This window comes from Salminus brasiliensis, chromosome 21, assembly GCF_030463535.1.
Source record: "Salminus brasiliensis chromosome 21, fSalBra1.hap2, whole genome shotgun sequence".
NCBI classification, from domain to species: Eukaryota; Metazoa; Chordata; class Actinopteri; order Characiformes; family Bryconidae; genus Salminus; species Salminus brasiliensis.
Genome location: NC_132898.1, coordinates 12,901,251 through 12,919,579, shown reverse-complemented (window position 1 = coordinate 12,919,579; position 18,329 = coordinate 12,901,251). Strand labels below are relative to the sequence as shown.

The 18,329-nt window shown below is 40.0% G+C and overlaps 1 protein-coding gene across 2 annotated transcripts in view; it reads right to left on the bottom strand.

Moving 5' to 3' along the window:
* Positions 1-18,329, bottom strand: part of fbln2 (fibulin 2) — a 106,139-nt gene that overhangs the window by 60,577 nt on the left and 27,233 nt on the right. For both annotated transcript variants that reach the window (XM_072665405.1, XM_072665406.1), the window contains exons 3-5: positions 9,342-9,456; positions 7,383-7,512; positions 1,912-2,107 (exon numbers count right to left, since the gene is read on the bottom strand). In XM_072665405.1, the coding sequence (XP_072521506.1) occupies positions 1,912-2,107; positions 7,383-7,512; positions 9,342-9,456 (441 nt within the window). The remainder of the gene's footprint in view (positions 1-1,911; positions 2,108-7,382; positions 7,513-9,341; positions 9,457-18,329) is intronic.

The following is an 18,329-nucleotide window of genomic DNA, read 5'->3' as shown; positions in this document are numbered from 1 at the left end:
CTGCTTTATGAGGGGGCTCAAGAATCAACTATACAACATCTTTGTAGAAACCTCTTGTGGAGTTTCCCAAATCTCTACAATCCCAACATCTCTACAATGTACTAAATAATCTGCTCACCTTTTGAGTTTGAGTTTTATGGAGGGCTTTTGAATTAGGTGAATATTCATGTATATCCCTGTTTACTTTTATCAGGCTATGTAAGTCCAATGTAACTCTCAGTCTGCAGTAAGAAAGGGTTTAATTGCAGCCTTAGTAGCTTGTCAGAAATTCACTGGTTGGAGCTAGGTACTTAGCCGTCCTCTGGTTTTCTAAGATCTATTTGTTTTGGAACGGATCATGGCTAGACATCACAACGCTAATGGCTGCAATCATTTTGAACTGGTCAAAGTTTCTAACAGCTCATTACCTAAACAGGTGAGCTGAACGTTGAAGCGAAATACTTCCAAAATGTCAGCACGTAACTAATATGACTAAGTAATGTTTTAGGACAGGCAGTCCATGCATACTGACCAGAACACACAGGCCAAGTTCAGGCCGTCTTGGGAGAAATCCATCAGTTTAAACAGAAGAACAATGCAGTCATGCAAATCCTGCGAAATGTCACTGGAATTAGCTGGCTGCAGGCGGAGTAGCATGGGGAAGTTTTTCTGGCACGGGTGAAAGGCAGGCAGGCTGCTGTGCCATCTGCCGCTGATTCAGCTCGGCCGGCTGGCATCCTTACGCACTCTTTTGAATGGTAACTTGACATCTGACCAATGAGCTCTGACTGTCTGTCCGTCTGACATCCATCAAAATCAACTCCTCCATCGCAAAAACTTGTGAAAGCAATATGGTGGCCATTATTCTAAATGTGATCCCTCCTCGAGATGTAAAATAAACAACAAATCCAGCTCTATTCAAAACAAATAAGCATAAAGAAGATTCTGACTTGCTAATAAATGATAAACTCGGATCTGTAGCTTGAATAGTGTATATATTTATTTTGTGAATAAACCTCACAGCTATGTGTTATATCGCTACACCAAACCTTTCAAAGGGCTGCCAATGCTATTCAAAATAACCTGTATTTCATATTTCATACGGCCATGCCTCGAAAAAGCTTTGGTGTCAAATTCACAGCACGCAATTCTTAAAGGTCATGAAATGTTGCCAGGCAGAACATGCAGCATGTGTGAGCTTGTGTATGTGTTCTCATATGTTTTATAGGTAATTTAGTAGGTCTAGCAGGTTGCACTTGGTGGAATAAAATGAAACTGCTCATTTATTGTTTATTCTGAAATCAAGGGTATTAAAAAAGACTTCTGCTTTTGTCGGAGTACCTGTCTACACTGTCCAGGGAAGGCTTCCTACAAGATTTTGGAGCAACACGAGTGTTAGTGAGGTCACCTCATCCCCAACCCATCCTAAAAATATTGTCTGGAGCACCATCATATTCCAGAGAATACAGTTCCACTGCTCCACGGCTCAATGCTGGGGGGCTTTATACCCCTCTAGTGCTTAGCATTAGGCATGGTGCCAATTGATTCATGTTTATCTGCTCTAGAGAGTCCCATTATATTGGCGGTACTTCTCAACAGGGACTAGACAAGCAGTGTGGGTGTGTTTGTGCATTTGCACATCTGTGTCAGCAATGGGTGCAACTTACTCAAAGTAGCTATATCTAGTCATTAGAAGGAGTGTTCATAAACATTTGGACATAAAGTATACATCATAATCCAAATTTCAGATGTAATTACCATGCCCTTTTCAAGCTGTCAGGAGTCAGAGCACAGGGTCAGCCATGCATTTGTGACCCTGGTTAAGAGAGATGGTTAAGTGTCCTGCTCATGGGCCCAACAGCGGAAGCTTAGTGATCCCTGGTATTGAACCTATCTGTGTGTGTGTGTGTGTATGCGTGTCTGTTATCATACCTCTCTTAGGCAGTGCGGTAGGTTTGGGTTTCTCCTTCCTCCTGAGCACAGGTGTGCTAACCCCCGCCTCCTCATCCTCTTCCTCACAGCAGGTGAGGAAGATGTGTCCACAGGGATAGCTCAGGTGCGTATGAACATCACAGCCCTTTCCCTCCCGCCGCAGACGCAGGCCCAAAGCACAGCAGCTGCAGCACTCCTGCCAAAAACACAAACACACCCACGCACGCACCATGAGACATGAGGGCCGTGAAAAAAATGTCACCTTGCTTTTCAAAATGTTTTTAATGCAAATGAGGACGAGTTCCTAGTCCTATTATTATTATTAGTCAGTTATTAATGTTATGCTTATGCAGTTTCATGGAGTTTAAAAAGTTTAACATGTATGTAAATACTACTTACATGTTAAAGCTGCTAGCACCTAGCAGCTTTATTGTGACAATAGTAGTAGCAGTGCTATACTGTGTGTGAGAGAGTTTTGAATGTTGCCTGAAGGATCTCTCATACATCTTTCAGGTGTTTACACCACCTCTGAGCCAAAAGAGTTTAACATGTGTGTAACCCATCAGCTGACTTAAGGGCAGGATGCAAATACACTTGGGTTTTATCTGAATCCATAAACAACAGAACACTCAGCCAAACATCAGAGTCCAGAAACAAGCGATTAGAGGCTAGGCAAAGGCAAAATTAGCAACTGACACAGGAGTCAACAAGGAGGAAACATAGAGGCATATGTTCTGCAGGCAAATCAGATCTGGTGAGATGACTGTCCACACTGTTATTGGCAAGTGATCAGATCGGATTTCTCTGTGTCTGGACATCACAAACATACCTGAATGAGACGCTGAGGTGGCGACACAGGCGCGAACAAGCTGCTTTCATAAGCAGAAGTAGAATTGCTGTGGATGTTGTGTGTTGTGTTGTAAGTGACGCAAAAGCAATTTCCAATTTCGATTTAAGCAATCAGATCGCCCAGAATTAGACACACCTGTACAAACCATACTTTAATAGCCTTTTAATCCACTTTTTAAATGTGGTTTGAATCTGATTTCATGTGGTTTTTGGCTGTCAAAAATCAATCTGTATTTAATCTAGATATGCCATAAATCAGATCTGGGCTGACCGTCTAAACATAGCCAGATACACCTAGGAAGAACAAGGAACACCTGAGGATAATGAGGGTGGGGTTACAAAAGGGTTACAAAGGAGACACATGTGGAAACACTTATGAACAGGCATAGCAAAGGCAGAGACAGGATGTAAACAAACAGAGCACATGGATTAGTAGCGTAGTTCTACAATTGGGAGGTCCATGTGGAGTTACGTTGATATACTGTGGGTGTGTAGAGTCCACATGGAACTGGTGGCACTGAGCATGCATCAACTGTGCCAGTGGGGCTAGATACAGACTTAGTCACCAGGGAGGCCAGAGTGGTTGTACCGTTAAGAAGTTGGTAAATGATAGTTGTGTGAAGTGAGCTTGGAGGGTACTGGGTTGGGAATATTTTTGGGATGAGTTACAGGAGGTGGGGTGGTGATCATCCAACGTCCTGACCTAACTAATGCTCTTGTCAGAGCAGATCTTTTTTAATACTCTTAATTTTAGAATAAACAACGAATGAGCAGGAGTCCCAGTAATTTTGTCCATATAGTGTATAATAATGGCTCCCACTGTCCTTGTAAATAGACCAAGTCCCAAACAAAAAGAAAGACAGAAAACACTGGTAAATGACAGAGTAGGCCTAAATGATTATATACTGACAGCAGCCTATGTCAAGGTCTGGAATATACAGTATATCAGATGGTATTGAAAGGGACAGAACTGTCTGATTCGTAATCAACATGTTGGAATGCAGTAGAAATGGTCAGGCTTTGACAAGAGCCAAATTGTTAGAGCCAGAGGACTGGACAACTGGATTGAAGCATTTCAAGTACCTACCAACAGTGATCCAAAGAGGACAAACCACAAATCGTGCCAGGGTTCATGAATGCATGAGGGAAACAAAGGCTCGCTCATCTGGTTTAACCCAAAGGAAGGGCTACTGTGGCACAAGTCACAGAATTTTCCTACGATTATTATGCTGCCTGCTGCTGATACAAGTCCATTTATTGGATCTTATCATGCTATCTAACCCCCCAACCCCCTATGACATTTTCCTGCTCTCCTCCTAACTCCTTGTGTTTTTCTCTCCTTTCTGTTTATTCTCTTTCTCTTTCACATGTTTTGAGAAGCCTGGTTCTAACTGTTTCATCCTGGTTCTGCCTGACCTGGCTCTCCCTGGCACTACACTGCTGCCTGCTGCCCTGCTCTGGGGCCTCGCATTGATTCATCCTCACCTCACTGCATGATTATGCTTCTGATTGTTTATCTGCATGGACTTTACCTTCTCACTCACATTTTCATCTTGTATGGCTTGAAGCCAAATGTACCATTTTTTTATTATTGTTGTTTTTATTCCTGTTTTAATTTGAATTATTATACGGTATCGACCAGAGGAGGATGAGTTCCCCTTTTTGAGTCTTGGTTTCTCTCAAGGTTTCTTCCTCTCGACCCGAATGGAGATCTTGCCACTGTTGCCACTAGCTTGCTCAAAAGAGTCTCGGACCTGGATCTCTGTAAAGCTGCTTGGTGACAACATTTGTTGAAAAAAGCAGTATTTAATTAAAATTGAATTGAATGGGAGGAATGTGTAACAGCACACAGTACACCTTATCCTTCTGTGTATGAAGTCATTTCAACACATGCCAACTATTTAAACATCAGTGTCAACCAGGTCATGGTAATCCCCAATAGAAGTGACCTCTTTTTTCAGCAACATCATGCACCCTGACACACTGCACACCTCGTTCAGGAATGGTTTGAGTAACATGACAAAGCACTTGGGGTCTTGCCCTGACCTGCTAAATCCCCACAATCTCAATGCGATTAAGCATCTGAGGAATGTGCTGGAACTATAAATTCAACCCATGATGTCTCCACCTTGCAACTTGCTAGACTTAAAGCTAGATTAATTAGTACTATATACGTCAGGGCACTTGCAGAGGTCTTACAGAGTCCATGCCTCAGCAAGAGCTGTGGTCGTGCCACGTAGAAGACCCAAAGCAATCAGAATGTTTAGGCTTGTCTGTGTATAATATTTTCGCAGTATTTATGTAACAAAATAATCTTGATATGATTGTATAATCATAAAATGTATTTTCCACCCTATCTTTATCCCTTACAATTATCAGGGAGGCTGTGTTCCTCCGGCACTGCTCTGATTGGCTACTCCAAATTGTGTACCATGATGAAATCAAAACTTTGAGATTTTGGTTCCATATAGAACATTTATAAAGACTTGAGAGTGTGAAGAACCTTTAAACTGGTAAAGAACCCTCACACATCTCTATTACAAACATGGTTCTATATGGAATCAAAAGTGGTTCTTCTATGGACTCAAATTAACTGGTAAGCATTTAAATCATAATGCTTTTTTATGCATTAGGGCTAATAACTGAATGGCAAACTGAGGGTTCCATGTTTTAACCTGTTTACCACATGTTCCTATGAGTTGTATCACACCCTGTCCAAAAACATACACTCAGCCTGGCCACGGAATCAAGACATAGAAAGAAAGAGGAGTGCCTTGGAGCGTGACAAACCATTACAGTGGCATTACAGTTGCTTTATTTAGATGGGTTTAGAGGAGGTTCAGCGAGCAGACAGGTCACTATCAAGAACAAATGGGTTATTATGACCACAAAAGCGGTGTTGTGCTCTATAGGCCTGACCCATGGGAAACTCTACATTGAGGATTGAGGGTGGCTTGTGGGTTATTGCACTGGCAGCATGCGGTAGCATTCAACTATTCAGTAACCCACTGGAGCATATAGTACTCATCCGTCTAGTGAAGAAAAGGCCTTGGTCTAACCTTCACTGTGTAGCTTTATGCACTACTCCCCACAGAGCGATGACGAAGGTCAATGCAATATGTTCCCCTTTGAAAACTGCATTTTTATTATCAACAATTCTCAAACAATAATGTTGTATTTCAGGATTGACTTGCTTACAACATCAGAGTACACCCGATGCACAAGCTCAGCTTTTGTTTCCTTTATTCCCGGCCAATAAAAAAAGGCCTTGTGCAAGCGTGCACTGTTCCATAAAGTAAAACAAATCCACATGCGCCTTCATGCTGTGCCAGTTTTCATGAGAAACTATGAAATCATATTGCTGGTTTAAAACTAGGCTTATTTATGGTGCTAACGAAAGCAACACAACCAAGCTGTGATTTTTATTTATTGAGCCTCTAGTTTTTGATTCACTTCCTTAAATAATGGAAACAAACTACTGTATTTAAGCAAATGACACAAATTAAAAGTATGATGATAAATATAGCAAAAAGTATGTATATGCAAAAAGCACATTTTTAAGAAAAAAAACGGAAAAAAAGAAAAAAAGGGTAACAATCTCTTCTGCTGCTGAATATGATCAAGATTTCGATTATTCTTTACGTTTATTTAATTGAAACAATACAGTATAAACAGCATAATACTAATATGTATGACATTATAATATTTAATATAGAATCAATTATAATTATTATCATTTGTGAATAGGATTACTTCATACACATCAAACATTTTAAATATAGATATTTTATCACATACAGTACATAAATGGGACAAATTGCTCATATATCGCATTTAACCTTGCATTTCATTAAATTCTTTAACCCTACTGAATGCAAAATCTTACTGGTGACCCATTCTCAGAAATTGCTGATGGCCCCTTTAACTCAGCAGAGTTTATTTATTTCGATTCAATTTCATTCGATTTCTTTTGAATTTTTTTACAATAAATGTTGTCACAAAGCAGCTTTACAGAGATCTGGGTCCAAACCTCTTTTGAGCAAGTCAAAGGCAACAGCATGAAGCAAAAACATGACAGCAGAGAGCACAACAAATATCTGGACAGAAGTTAAAGAAGAGTGAGGTAATGAAGAGCTATTGCTAATGTAACAGAAAGCCATAAGTTATGAGAATGTGAGTGAGTGTAAGACACATGCTCAGTGTTAATGTGCAGCTTAAACAGTCCTATGCACAGCTATGCAGTATCTAGTGTGGAGTTAGGCAGGGCGCATGTTCATGTTAGCAGTTAGCAACAGTTAAACATAGCAGTGTAGACTTTGAGCTTTCTGTGTGCTACCATTTTAATATCACTACATAAAAGGACCATGAGGCTGTCCTTATTGTTGGATGGACTGTATTTTTTCCAGAGTTAGTGTGCAAACTCATACAGTTATTACTGATTTGTTTAATCCGGTGGAGCAATAAAACATGGCCTATGATGGATTAATGACATATTGCTATAAATGCATTTGCTTGTTTTACAAAAAAGTTTGTGACCATGTTTTTTACACAAAAGTGGAGATTAAAGGGAAGAAATGTGTGTGTCTGTGGGTGGGTGCATGTGTCTGTGTACAGTATCTTGCCTTTTGGGTGTCCTCTCCACAAAGTGGGCTGTTGCTCTCCTCACACACTTCTCCAGCTTTAGCCGCATTCACCCCAGTTAAACACCTGCTCTCTCTCAGAGCACCAGCGCAGCACTGCTCCTGAACAACTCTAACACACACACACACAAACAATTCAACCAAAGTCACTGGATACCAATATTCCTTTAGCATACCTCATAACTCATCTCTGAAAACTCTACAGGAGAATCCGCTGTTGAGTGGTTAACTATAAAAGGACACAAATATGGATTATGCATTATTACTGAGGCTGAATAATTTTATTTGTAAAGCAACACCACCTTCTCTATGGCAGACTAGGATTCGATACCCAGGCTGGTCAAGCACACCTCTCTGCACCACACCACCCCCCATAATCAGTGCCCTTGCCATAGCCAAGAAAATCCTTAAGCACTAGAAAACAAGGAACGCTATAAATAAGAACGCACAGGAAAAACCTACTCTTCATGCACTCATTGCTGGAAATATCAGTTGCTATAGCAATGAATTAAATGACAATATTCAATACTTTATGGGAACCTTTTATCAAAAAATATTGACCCTCTATGATTTTAACTGACCCAAATATGCATGCTCACTGTCTGTCTGTCTTTTTTATTTGTCTACGTTACACTTGCCTGGTTGATCAATGGTACAGAGTAGTAGCTATATCCAGTTTGGAGTGCCAACTGGTGTTCTCATGGCGCCATTAAAGAAGATTATACCCAGTCGGCAGCTGTAAGGGCATTCTCAGAAGGTTCATGTTTACAGTATAACCAGGTGTAATGCTTTAATCGGAGCAGTCGTGACAGCAGCCTACTGATTAAGGTAAAGTTTTTATGTAAATAAAAAGGGCTAATAGTATTCAGTGACAAACTATTGTACAGTGGAACATTTAAATGTACAATAATATCAGAAAATATATAAAACTATCGCTCTGTTTTGCCAGCAGGAAAACCGTGCCCCTTTCTTTGTGAACATGCTCACCAGAGGCTGGCAGGGGAAGGCTAACGCTAATGCTAATACACACATCCTACCACATTGACCTCACTATAAAACAGTTATTTTACATTAGTCATCAACAAACAACACCATGTATAAGTCCAAAGTGTGTACCACTACACACACACGCAGTAACTTCACTGCGATATTTTAAAGGAAATGGGAGCTGGTCAGGGAGGTGAGTCAGACTGGATTATAAGATATTAACACAGTATAAAACAGTCATTTAAAGAAAAATCTCTACTAAACCAAATCAAGAATGTCTTGATTACAGAAACTGTTAATACATATAAAGTGATTTATACTTAGTATAAATCAGCAGCTCATCTTATCTAAACTGTGTGACTGCATTATTTATACAAACACAAAGATTGGATCAGTATCGGCTGATCCTTGGCAGAGGGACACGTCCGCTCCTTGTAGTCTCTACAACCAGAGTTGCAGTCCTGGCACCAAAGTGGAACGAACGAGTAGAGTCATTCGCTGTCTTCAAATGCAGGCTGAAGACCTCTACTTGGGCGAAGAGTAGAGTGGTCTCCTTACTGACTTGTGTTTAGTAGTGTTTAAACTTAGAGGTATCTTTGAATTTTTAGCCTATTCAAACTAGCTGAGGTTTTTCTTGGGTAAATAGCAAAGCATTTTGTAGGTCGCTCTGGATAAGAGCGTCTGCTAAATGCCTTAAATGTTAAATGTAAATGTAAATATTTCAACCTCTACATTTGCCCACATGTTTAACCTGATTCAAATATAAATCCCTCTAGATAAGACTGACATATTAATTATTTTTGTTGTTGTTTTTTGTCATTAAAAAGCTTCAAGAAATTTTCACACATTGTAAGGGACAGCTGGAAAAAGAGAAGTACTATCCAACCTAAGTGGAGTCAAGTTTCTTATGGCAGCAACTCAGCAAAAAAGTTGGCAAGTTTATGCAAGCCTTACCCACAGACAGAGTTGTGGTGTGTTACAGTGGGGAGGTGGTTGCAGTGCTGGTTTTCGGACGCCCAGTTCTGCCCAGATTCACAACAGCTCTTGAACTGTGCTGGATCAGACGGTCCTGTAAGAAACACACACCACTTGGTTAAACCTCACACACAGCTCATCTGTATTCAGACATATTTTTTCAGTAACTACAAAAAAAAAAAAAAGTTTGTTATTGCGAAACCACATGAAACACACATGTCAGTTTATTAGGTACTCCTTTCACAAAGGTGCACTCTTTAGGTTTACAATTACTATTTGTGGCCAATTTGTCGTACAATTTATCAACGTCGTCCATCAATGGAATAGGACCGCCTCAGGATCACCACTTACCAGTTATTATTGGAGTAAGCCCAAAAATTTGCCAACGACTCACGTCCATTTTCATATCAAATTGAATAATAAAAAAATCTCTTTGTCCGAGTGAGCCGAAGTCTAATTACACTATCTGGACGCTTTATTAGAACCCCTGTCTTGTAGCTCCATCTTGCTGGTGTATAGATTGTGACTGTAGCCCATCTGATAGAGCACAGTTTGTGTTAGCCGTCCTTTATCTCTTCATCAGTGGTCAGTTCCTAACCTCAGAACTGCTCTTGGCTGGACATTTTTTGTGAGGCGGATCACTGCTGTGCTGACTCCAATCATATTTTGTGGTCCTGTGGTCAGAAACTGACCAATGATTAATATAGTAGAGAGTGCCTGACAAATTGTGCATGACAACCACATTTTTTTTACTTTAAGGTGGTTAAAATTTTTTCACTTAATCATGGGATTTGATACCATTTCAATATTAAAGCTGTTTCAAAAATAATAGTGTTGGTTTAAATATGTGGTTCATTGTTCCACAGTTACATGACTGGATGCAGACTGAAATTTAAGATTCAACCACAGTTTCCACATCACCGCTGATGACAACTGCTTAAATACGGCCTGTCAGTGAATACCTACGTGGTGTAGGTCGGCCAGAGAATGGAAGCAGGAGGCAGGGGTTTCTGATTAAGTGGACAGTGAGTGAATAAAAGCACTCTGAAATGAAGATATCAGAAAAATATCTTCATTATCTTCATCTCCTGCTGCATTCTTTTCACTGGCTTCCTGTAGCCTCCTGCATCAGATTCGAAACCCTGACGCTGGCCTACAAAGCCAAGGATGGACCAGTCCCTCCATACTTGATGGCAATGGTCACTAGCTGTACCAAGAGCTCTTCGAGCTTTAAGTACAGCTTGCCATCCCTTAAGAACCACTTAATATTTTTGGAAGTTGGAGTGTTTTTTTTTTTTTAGGTTTGGCTATCTTAGGAGGATATCTGTTTGTGCAGGTAACTATTACTGTGCAGAATTATTAGGCAACTTAATAAAAAACAAATATATACCCATCTCACTTGTTTATTTTCACCAGGTAAACCAATATAACAACACAAAATTTAGAAATAAACATTTCTGACATTCAAAAACAAAACCAAAAACAAATCAGTGATCAATATAGCCACCTTTCTTTACGATGACACTCAAAAGCCTTCCATCCATAGATTCTGTCAGTTGCTTGATCTATTTATGATCAACATTGCGTGCAGCAGACACCACAGCCTCCCAGACACTGTTCAGAGAGGTGTACTGTTTTCCCTCCCTGTAGATCTCACATTTCATGAGGGACCACAGGTTCTCTATGGGGTTCAGATCAGGTGAACAAGGGGGCCGTGTCATCATTTTTTCTTCTTTTAGACCCTTACTGGTCAGCCACGCTGTGGAGTATTTGGATGCATGTGATGGAGCATTGTCCTGCATGAAAATCATGTTTTTCTTGAACGATACCGACTTCTTTCTGTACCACTGCTTGAAGAAGGTGTCTTCCAGAAACTGGCAGTAGGTCTGGGAGTTGAGCTTCACTCCATCCTCAACCTGAAAAGGTCCCACAAGTTCATCTTTAATGATACCAGCCTATACCTGTACCCCACCTCCACCTTGCTGGCGTCTGAGTCGGAGTGGAGCTCTCTGCCCTTTACTGATCCAGCCTCGGGCCCATCCATCTGGCCCATCAAGAGTCACTCGCATTTCATCAGTCCATAAAACCTCCGAAAAATCAGTCTTAAGATATTTCTTGGCCCAGTCTTGACGTTTTATCTTATGTTTCTTGTTCAAAGGTGGTCATTTTTCAGCCTTCCTTACCTTGGCCATGTCCCTGAGTTTCGCACACCTTGTGCTTTTTGATACTCCAGTAACGTTGCAGCTCTGAAATATGACAAAACTGGTGGCAAATGGCATCTTGGCAGCTTCACGCTTGATTTTCCTCAATTCATGGGCAGTTATTTTGCGCCTTTTTTTCCAACACGTTTCTTGCGACCCTGTTGACTATTTGCCATGAAACGCTTGATTGTTCGGTGATCACGCTTTAAAAGTTTGGCAATTTCAAGACTGCTGCATCCCTCTGCAAGACATCTCACAATTTTTTACTTTTCAGAGTCTGTCAAATCTCTCTTCTGACCCATTTTGCCAAAGGAAAGGAAGTTGCCTAATAATTAAGCACACCTTATATAGGGTGTTGATGTCATTAGACCACACCCCTTCTCATTACAGAGATGCACATCACCTGATTTACTTGATTGGTAGTTGGCTTTCAAGCCTATAGAGCTTGGAGTAGGACAACATATATAAAAAAGATGATGTGATCAAAATACTCATTTGCCTAATAATTCTGAACACAGTGTATTGTGGCTTAGAGGTATCTTTTGGATCCTTGTCTTTACAAGTAAACAGTGAAGCACATTTGTAGGTCGGATAAAAGCATCTGCTAAGTGCCTTAAATGTAAATGTAAATATAAAAATGCAAGTTAAATTGAAAAATGCTTGAGATATAATATAATAGTGTGCTGGGGTTCATGCATCATCAGCCTCAACTTCTCTACTGAATAGTTAATAGTATTGCGGTGATGCATTAAGCTGCCAGGATATATAAGCTAAAAGAAACCAAATTAAACCTTTAAACGGTTCTTTACACGAGATGACTGGGTCAGAAAATCTCCAAATTTTTCTGGTATGCAGTGGTCAAAACCTACCAAACGTGGTCCAAGAAAGGACAAGGTGAACCGGAGACAGGGTCAGGTCCATCACAACTTACGGTCTTAAAGGATCTGCTGCTGACATCTTGGTCCCAGATACCACAGGACACCTTCAAAGGTCTTGTGGAGTAGATCTACTGTAGCGGCACATGAGGGGCCTACTCAATATTAAGCAGGGTGTTTTAATGTTATGGCTGATTGATGAATGTGGATGAATGTGTGTTTCAGGCTTGATGTTTTCTCATGAAGCTGCTTGGGAGAATACTGAAAAACTGCAACAAAGCAAATAAGGCTACAATAACTAAGAGACCTAAAAGTGTTTTAGAATTATGGTTTCTTTTCTTGAAAGTGACCAATGGCTAATGTGAAAGAGAGTGACCAACAAATTGCACATGACAACGAGTGATGTAGTGGAGGATAAACACACAGCAACAAAAAAAAAAATCTTAAAAAATGTTATTACCAAAGAATAGCCCCACCAGTTTGTACAGAAGTCCTTGTAGTTACTGAATAACACACCTTAGTATGTAACAAGGCTTGGAGTGTTAAGGGGTTAAAGCAGTTTATGTATTCTTTTAAGTTTCTTAAAAGTGGACAGTGAGCATGCTAAGTCAATCTGCAACAAAGATATCAAAGAAAAACATCAAGTTCAAGTAAAAAACTTGAGATATGAGAGCGTGCTGTGGTTCGTGCGTCATCAGCCTCGACTTTTCCGCTGAATAGTTAATAGCGTTAATAGTATTGCAGTGATGCCTTAAGCCGCCACAGCTATAAAAAGCTAAAGAGACTGAATTGGTTTTAATTTCCAGTCTGAGTCCCCACCTTCCAAACCCCGATCTTTTCAACAAACCAAGTGACATCCGTACAAAAAAAAGCAACAAGGATTCAGTAATGGCTCACATCCATTCTCATACCAATTTGAATAATTCATCTCTCTGCGCGAGCGATAGGGACTGAATCTAATTACTGCGACAAAATCAACTTGCTGGAAAGAAGCGTGAAAAAAGCCTATCAATAAAAAATTCAAAAACTTGGCTTTTGTGAGCGAGTGACATGCTGTAAATCAGCTAAATGATTTTATGTGATTAGGCGTAATTACTGTTTAGAAGTGTGAACTGCAGTGTGTGGAAGTATCAACGCATGGAAAGTCTGAGTCAGGTCACCATTGGCCGCTTTATTTCTCCTTTATGTTGGGTTATATGAGGGCAAGAACGCACCACTTCACTGTGCTGATTTCCTCTGGTCTTTTCTGGCTATATATATATATATATATATATATATATATATATATATATATATATGTATGTATATATATATATATATATATATATATATATATCAGAATCCAGTTTAAGTAGGTCCAGATACTATCCAGATACAAAAAAGCATGTTAATGCCAGGTGTAAACAGGCCCTAAGTCTGGAAAGGGTAAAGACTTTAGATATTTCTGAGGTTTTGACTGCATTCAACTCCAAGAACCTTAGTGTTGGAACATACTGATTCTGATTCAGCTCCAGAGAACACAATTTCACTGCTTCACAGCCCAATTTTGGGAGGCATTATACCCCTCAAGTCAACGCTTAACATTATAGAAACCTAAAGCTTTTGTGGGGCTGCTGCGGCGTACTATTCTATTGGCAACGCTTTTCTCTGGAGATTATACAAGCTGTGTGTGCATTTTTGAACATCTGTGTCAGCAATGGCTGTATCCTAATGTACTAACCTTACTTGATTAATTAACCTCTTTCTATAGGCCCATTCAGCATAGTTTGGGTCAGTAAGAGTTTATTGTTTTTTCCCATCAGACGTGTGACTTGTGTTCATGCATTTGGTTGCAGATTAAATAGAGTACATTATACGACACAAATAGTCCCGTTACTGCATCACCCCTAAATGGCCAAACACAAAATTCTGAAATGTTAAGAAGACAGTAACAACCCGAAGAGGCAGTGACATTAGCCGAGGCGTGTGTGTGTTGTGTTTAACAACTGAAAGTCATAATGGATTTTCTGAAGCCTGACCTACAAATTGCAGTGGAAACATTCATCAGCTAAGTGTCTCCAGAGACCGAAATAGAGAGACAGAGGGAGGCTGAAATGAGTGCAAGTGTAGCATTAGGACCACAAAAAACGACTTGAGGGCAATGAATAAACAAACAAACAAATAAATAAATAAAGAAATAAATAAATGAGCTCTCCTAGCTTTCCTGCTTAGCTTTCACAGCCGCACAGCATGATTGATGCTTTTATTCCAGTATCGCTGGTGTTTTGATTTGTTTATTTGTTCAAGGGTGCATATGAATGAGTTGGGTTGCAAATATATATTCAATGGGAGTCATTTTTATAAGCCTGTAAACACAGGGGGGGCTTAAGTAATGATTTAAACAATACAAGGATGGCTTCTCTTCCGGCACACAGAGGACATTTTCCCTTCACAACAGATACCACTGTTTGTCATTGCTACTGTGTTATAAATAAATGCCGCATTATATGAGCAGATTTCTCAAAACTGCAGAACGCAGCACGGAAATGGTTAGTGGTTCGATGCCTTATTTTACTGTCAAACACAATTCTACTGCATACTAGCTGGTGCTGTCCAATGAGACTTGCTGCTATGAAAGTAGAACTTAACTTAGTAGAACTTAAGCCGATTGTTGAGTCAAGTTCGAAGCTGAGCATACTTGTGAATGAGTTCACTAATATATATAAAAATTCTGTTTAAAAATCTGAAGTAAAAGTATGACTCAGTGGCTAGGCTAGCAGTCAGGGCTGGTGGTTGAGCACTGCAGGCATTCCCTATGACTGTACGATGTAATTGGGTAATACTGGGTATGGTAATGAGAGAACAATGATGGATAGAAATAATAAGATGTTATAAAATTGTGATTTCTGTGAAACTGATGAGGCTATTCCACCGCCAGAACGCCTTTAATTTAATGAAGTAACAGACTACATATTGGCAAAGGGGCTTTGACACGGTTAAAGCAACACACTGACTGGAATACAATGCATTGTTTATTTTAATTTATTCAAGCATTTTGAACAAATGAATGACTACTGCCCACATAAACATAAAATCAGGATCAGCTGTGGGATCAAAACAAATGAGACAAAATATATATGTGTTTGTGTGTGTTTGTAAATTACCCAATGCATTACTGATTTCTATGCAGCACTGCAAATTGTCCTTGAAATTCAAACTGAAAAAGAAAAGCAGACTAAAGATTTGTTGTGTTTTTTTTTCCTCTTTACTTTTAGATGCAGATACAAAATAAAGGAAATACAAAGAAAAGCACTTTCATGGCAACCGACATAAACCTACATAAACTTCTATGAGGACTTCATCAGTTGTCATAAAGGGTGTTTTGTCAATTCTAACAAGTAAGTCTCTATAGATGTTGATGTAGGTTTGTCAATTGCAATGAAAGGTGTGGGTGTCATGCACCCCCAATGGGTTTTCTTAAATTTTTAAATCTCACCCCACTAAATGTACTTTCAGTTTCAGCAAATTTGCCTTGGTTTTACACACTAGCACTGAACCAATAAACATTTTTTTTCCTCTTCTGAAGCTCATCTGCCAAGCAGATGGTTATGAAACACAGCGCTTATAAAAACAATTGAGCTTTCAATGAGGCAGATTTCACCTTGTCCCTCACATACGGGCATGCAGCAGCTGTGGGATCAAAACAAGTAAGAGTAAATGTGTGTGCATGTGTGTGTTTGTGAATTCACCATGCACTACAAGTATGATTTCTATACAATGCACTACATTCCATGTGTTTGAAATACAAACTGAAATGAAAAGCTGACTTGAGGTATATATTCCCTGCTTCTGATACAGACATAAATAAAGAAAACGGGGAAAAAACATATATATGAAACAAAATATGTTTTTAATATATTACTTTCTATGTGGGCAGGATGTTATTATTTCATCTGTTTTATTGTTAATAATTCAAAAATAGCTATGAAGATTAATGCACAGCTAACTGTATTAAAGCAGGACATTAATGATGAAAATGATGTCTTTAGACATTAATGATCTGATGTCTTTAGACATTCAACAATGATCACCAACACTAACAGACTTCCTTCCTTTATGACCAGTCCCTGTAAAAAGCTCTTATTTTGACTGCTTACTCCTGAGGTTTTGTCCTGAGGCAGAAACAAGAGGCTCATTAAGGCACAAACCGTTCTTCACTCAGCAACAGATGTTTAAAGCACAAAGCATTTATTCAGAGTTTAACTCTCAGCAACGGAAAAACATAATTTTGGGGCCTTTGCAAATTAACACTTCAGCACTGACTATGATTCAATAATCTACTAATGAGACGAGAACTGAAACATAGGAATGCATGACATTATTCTGTTGGAGTGAGGTGCTGATTTGTGCTGGTGGTTTGCAAACTTTGGTGTTCAAACAATGCAGTGTGGGAGTTTCAACCCGCTGAGTTAAACTTGGAGGGAACTCTAGAGAGGTCCAGGATGATGGACAATACTAAAGATTCAGTGGAATCTGGCGAGAAACATAGATTACGTTCTATCCAGTGGTTAGGGTGACATGACAGGTACTGTGCAAAACATTTGACCACCCAGTGCAGGGTAAGGAGGCAGCTGCCCACCCGTGCCATCTTTAGAAGTGCAGTCATAGCAAGACAGACTATACCACTGAGGCAGAGAGTGGTTTGAACGCTAAAGCACTTATGGCTGCTTAACAGCAAGTTCTTACTAGTCAAATCAAGTATGTGCTTGCCAAGCTCTTCACCCAAGTGGTTGCTAGGCCTTTTGTGCTCCCAGAACAGTCCACACAAATAAGCCACTCTAGCACTCCCTCAGAAGTGGGAGTGCTGCATGAAAAAGAGGGGGAGACGACGCTGTTTCCATCACCTCCAAAATATTTATTACGTTTACGTATATTTGTGACTATTTCCTGGACCTCAGGGAAGTACTTCTATTATAAAAACACACCCTATCAGAGCCTTCATAGACACCAGAGTAACAGACAAACTTGTGCCCTCACAGAGGTTCTCCCTTGTCCCTCCTGAATATCCCCTTTCTGTGTTGGCCACTGATGGCTGGACACTTGTTTTAGGTTTAGTTACTCACCACACCTGCCTTGTCACCCTTACCATTGGGTAGCACTTGATCTATGTTTATGAACTGCAGTGTTGGGATTCCCCTGGCTTCAATGACACAACCCCAAGTGATCAGCCAACTCGCACAGTGATATTGGGGGTTGAGTGCCAGAGAATCTCCAAATCCCACTGCTCCTTTATTTTTGCCCATCATCCTGGAACCTCTCTTGAGTTCCCTTCAAATACCACAGCCACCAAGAAGAAGACAAAAACTCTCTCGCACCATCAACCAAATTATCCTATTGCTTAGAATGCGAATCCTTACTTCTTACTTACATTTACATTTACATTTACGGCATTTAGCAGACGCTCTTATCCAGAGCGACTTACAAAGTGCTTTGCTATTTACCCAAGAAAAAGCCTTAGCTAGTTAGAATAGACTAATAATACAAAAGATACCTCCAAGCTTAGACATTACTAAACACAATACAATAAGGCGACCATAGAACTATTCGTCCAAGTACTCTCTCCAGATCTTCTTTGTGGGGAACAAATACAGGTGTCTTCAGCCCACATTAATTTTCAGGAAAACACCATTAAGGATCACTACCCCTTGTCTCTCATGAACTCATGATCACTGCAGGAGGCTTCCATCTTTACTAAACTGGACCTTCACTGTGCTTAGGACCTTATTGGAGGGCAACAAAGGAATGAGTGGAAGACCGCTTTTATCACACCCTCTGGGCATTAAGAGTATTGGGTCACGTCATTTGGACTCATGAATGCTCCAAAGGTCTTCCAGTGGCTCATTAATGAGGTC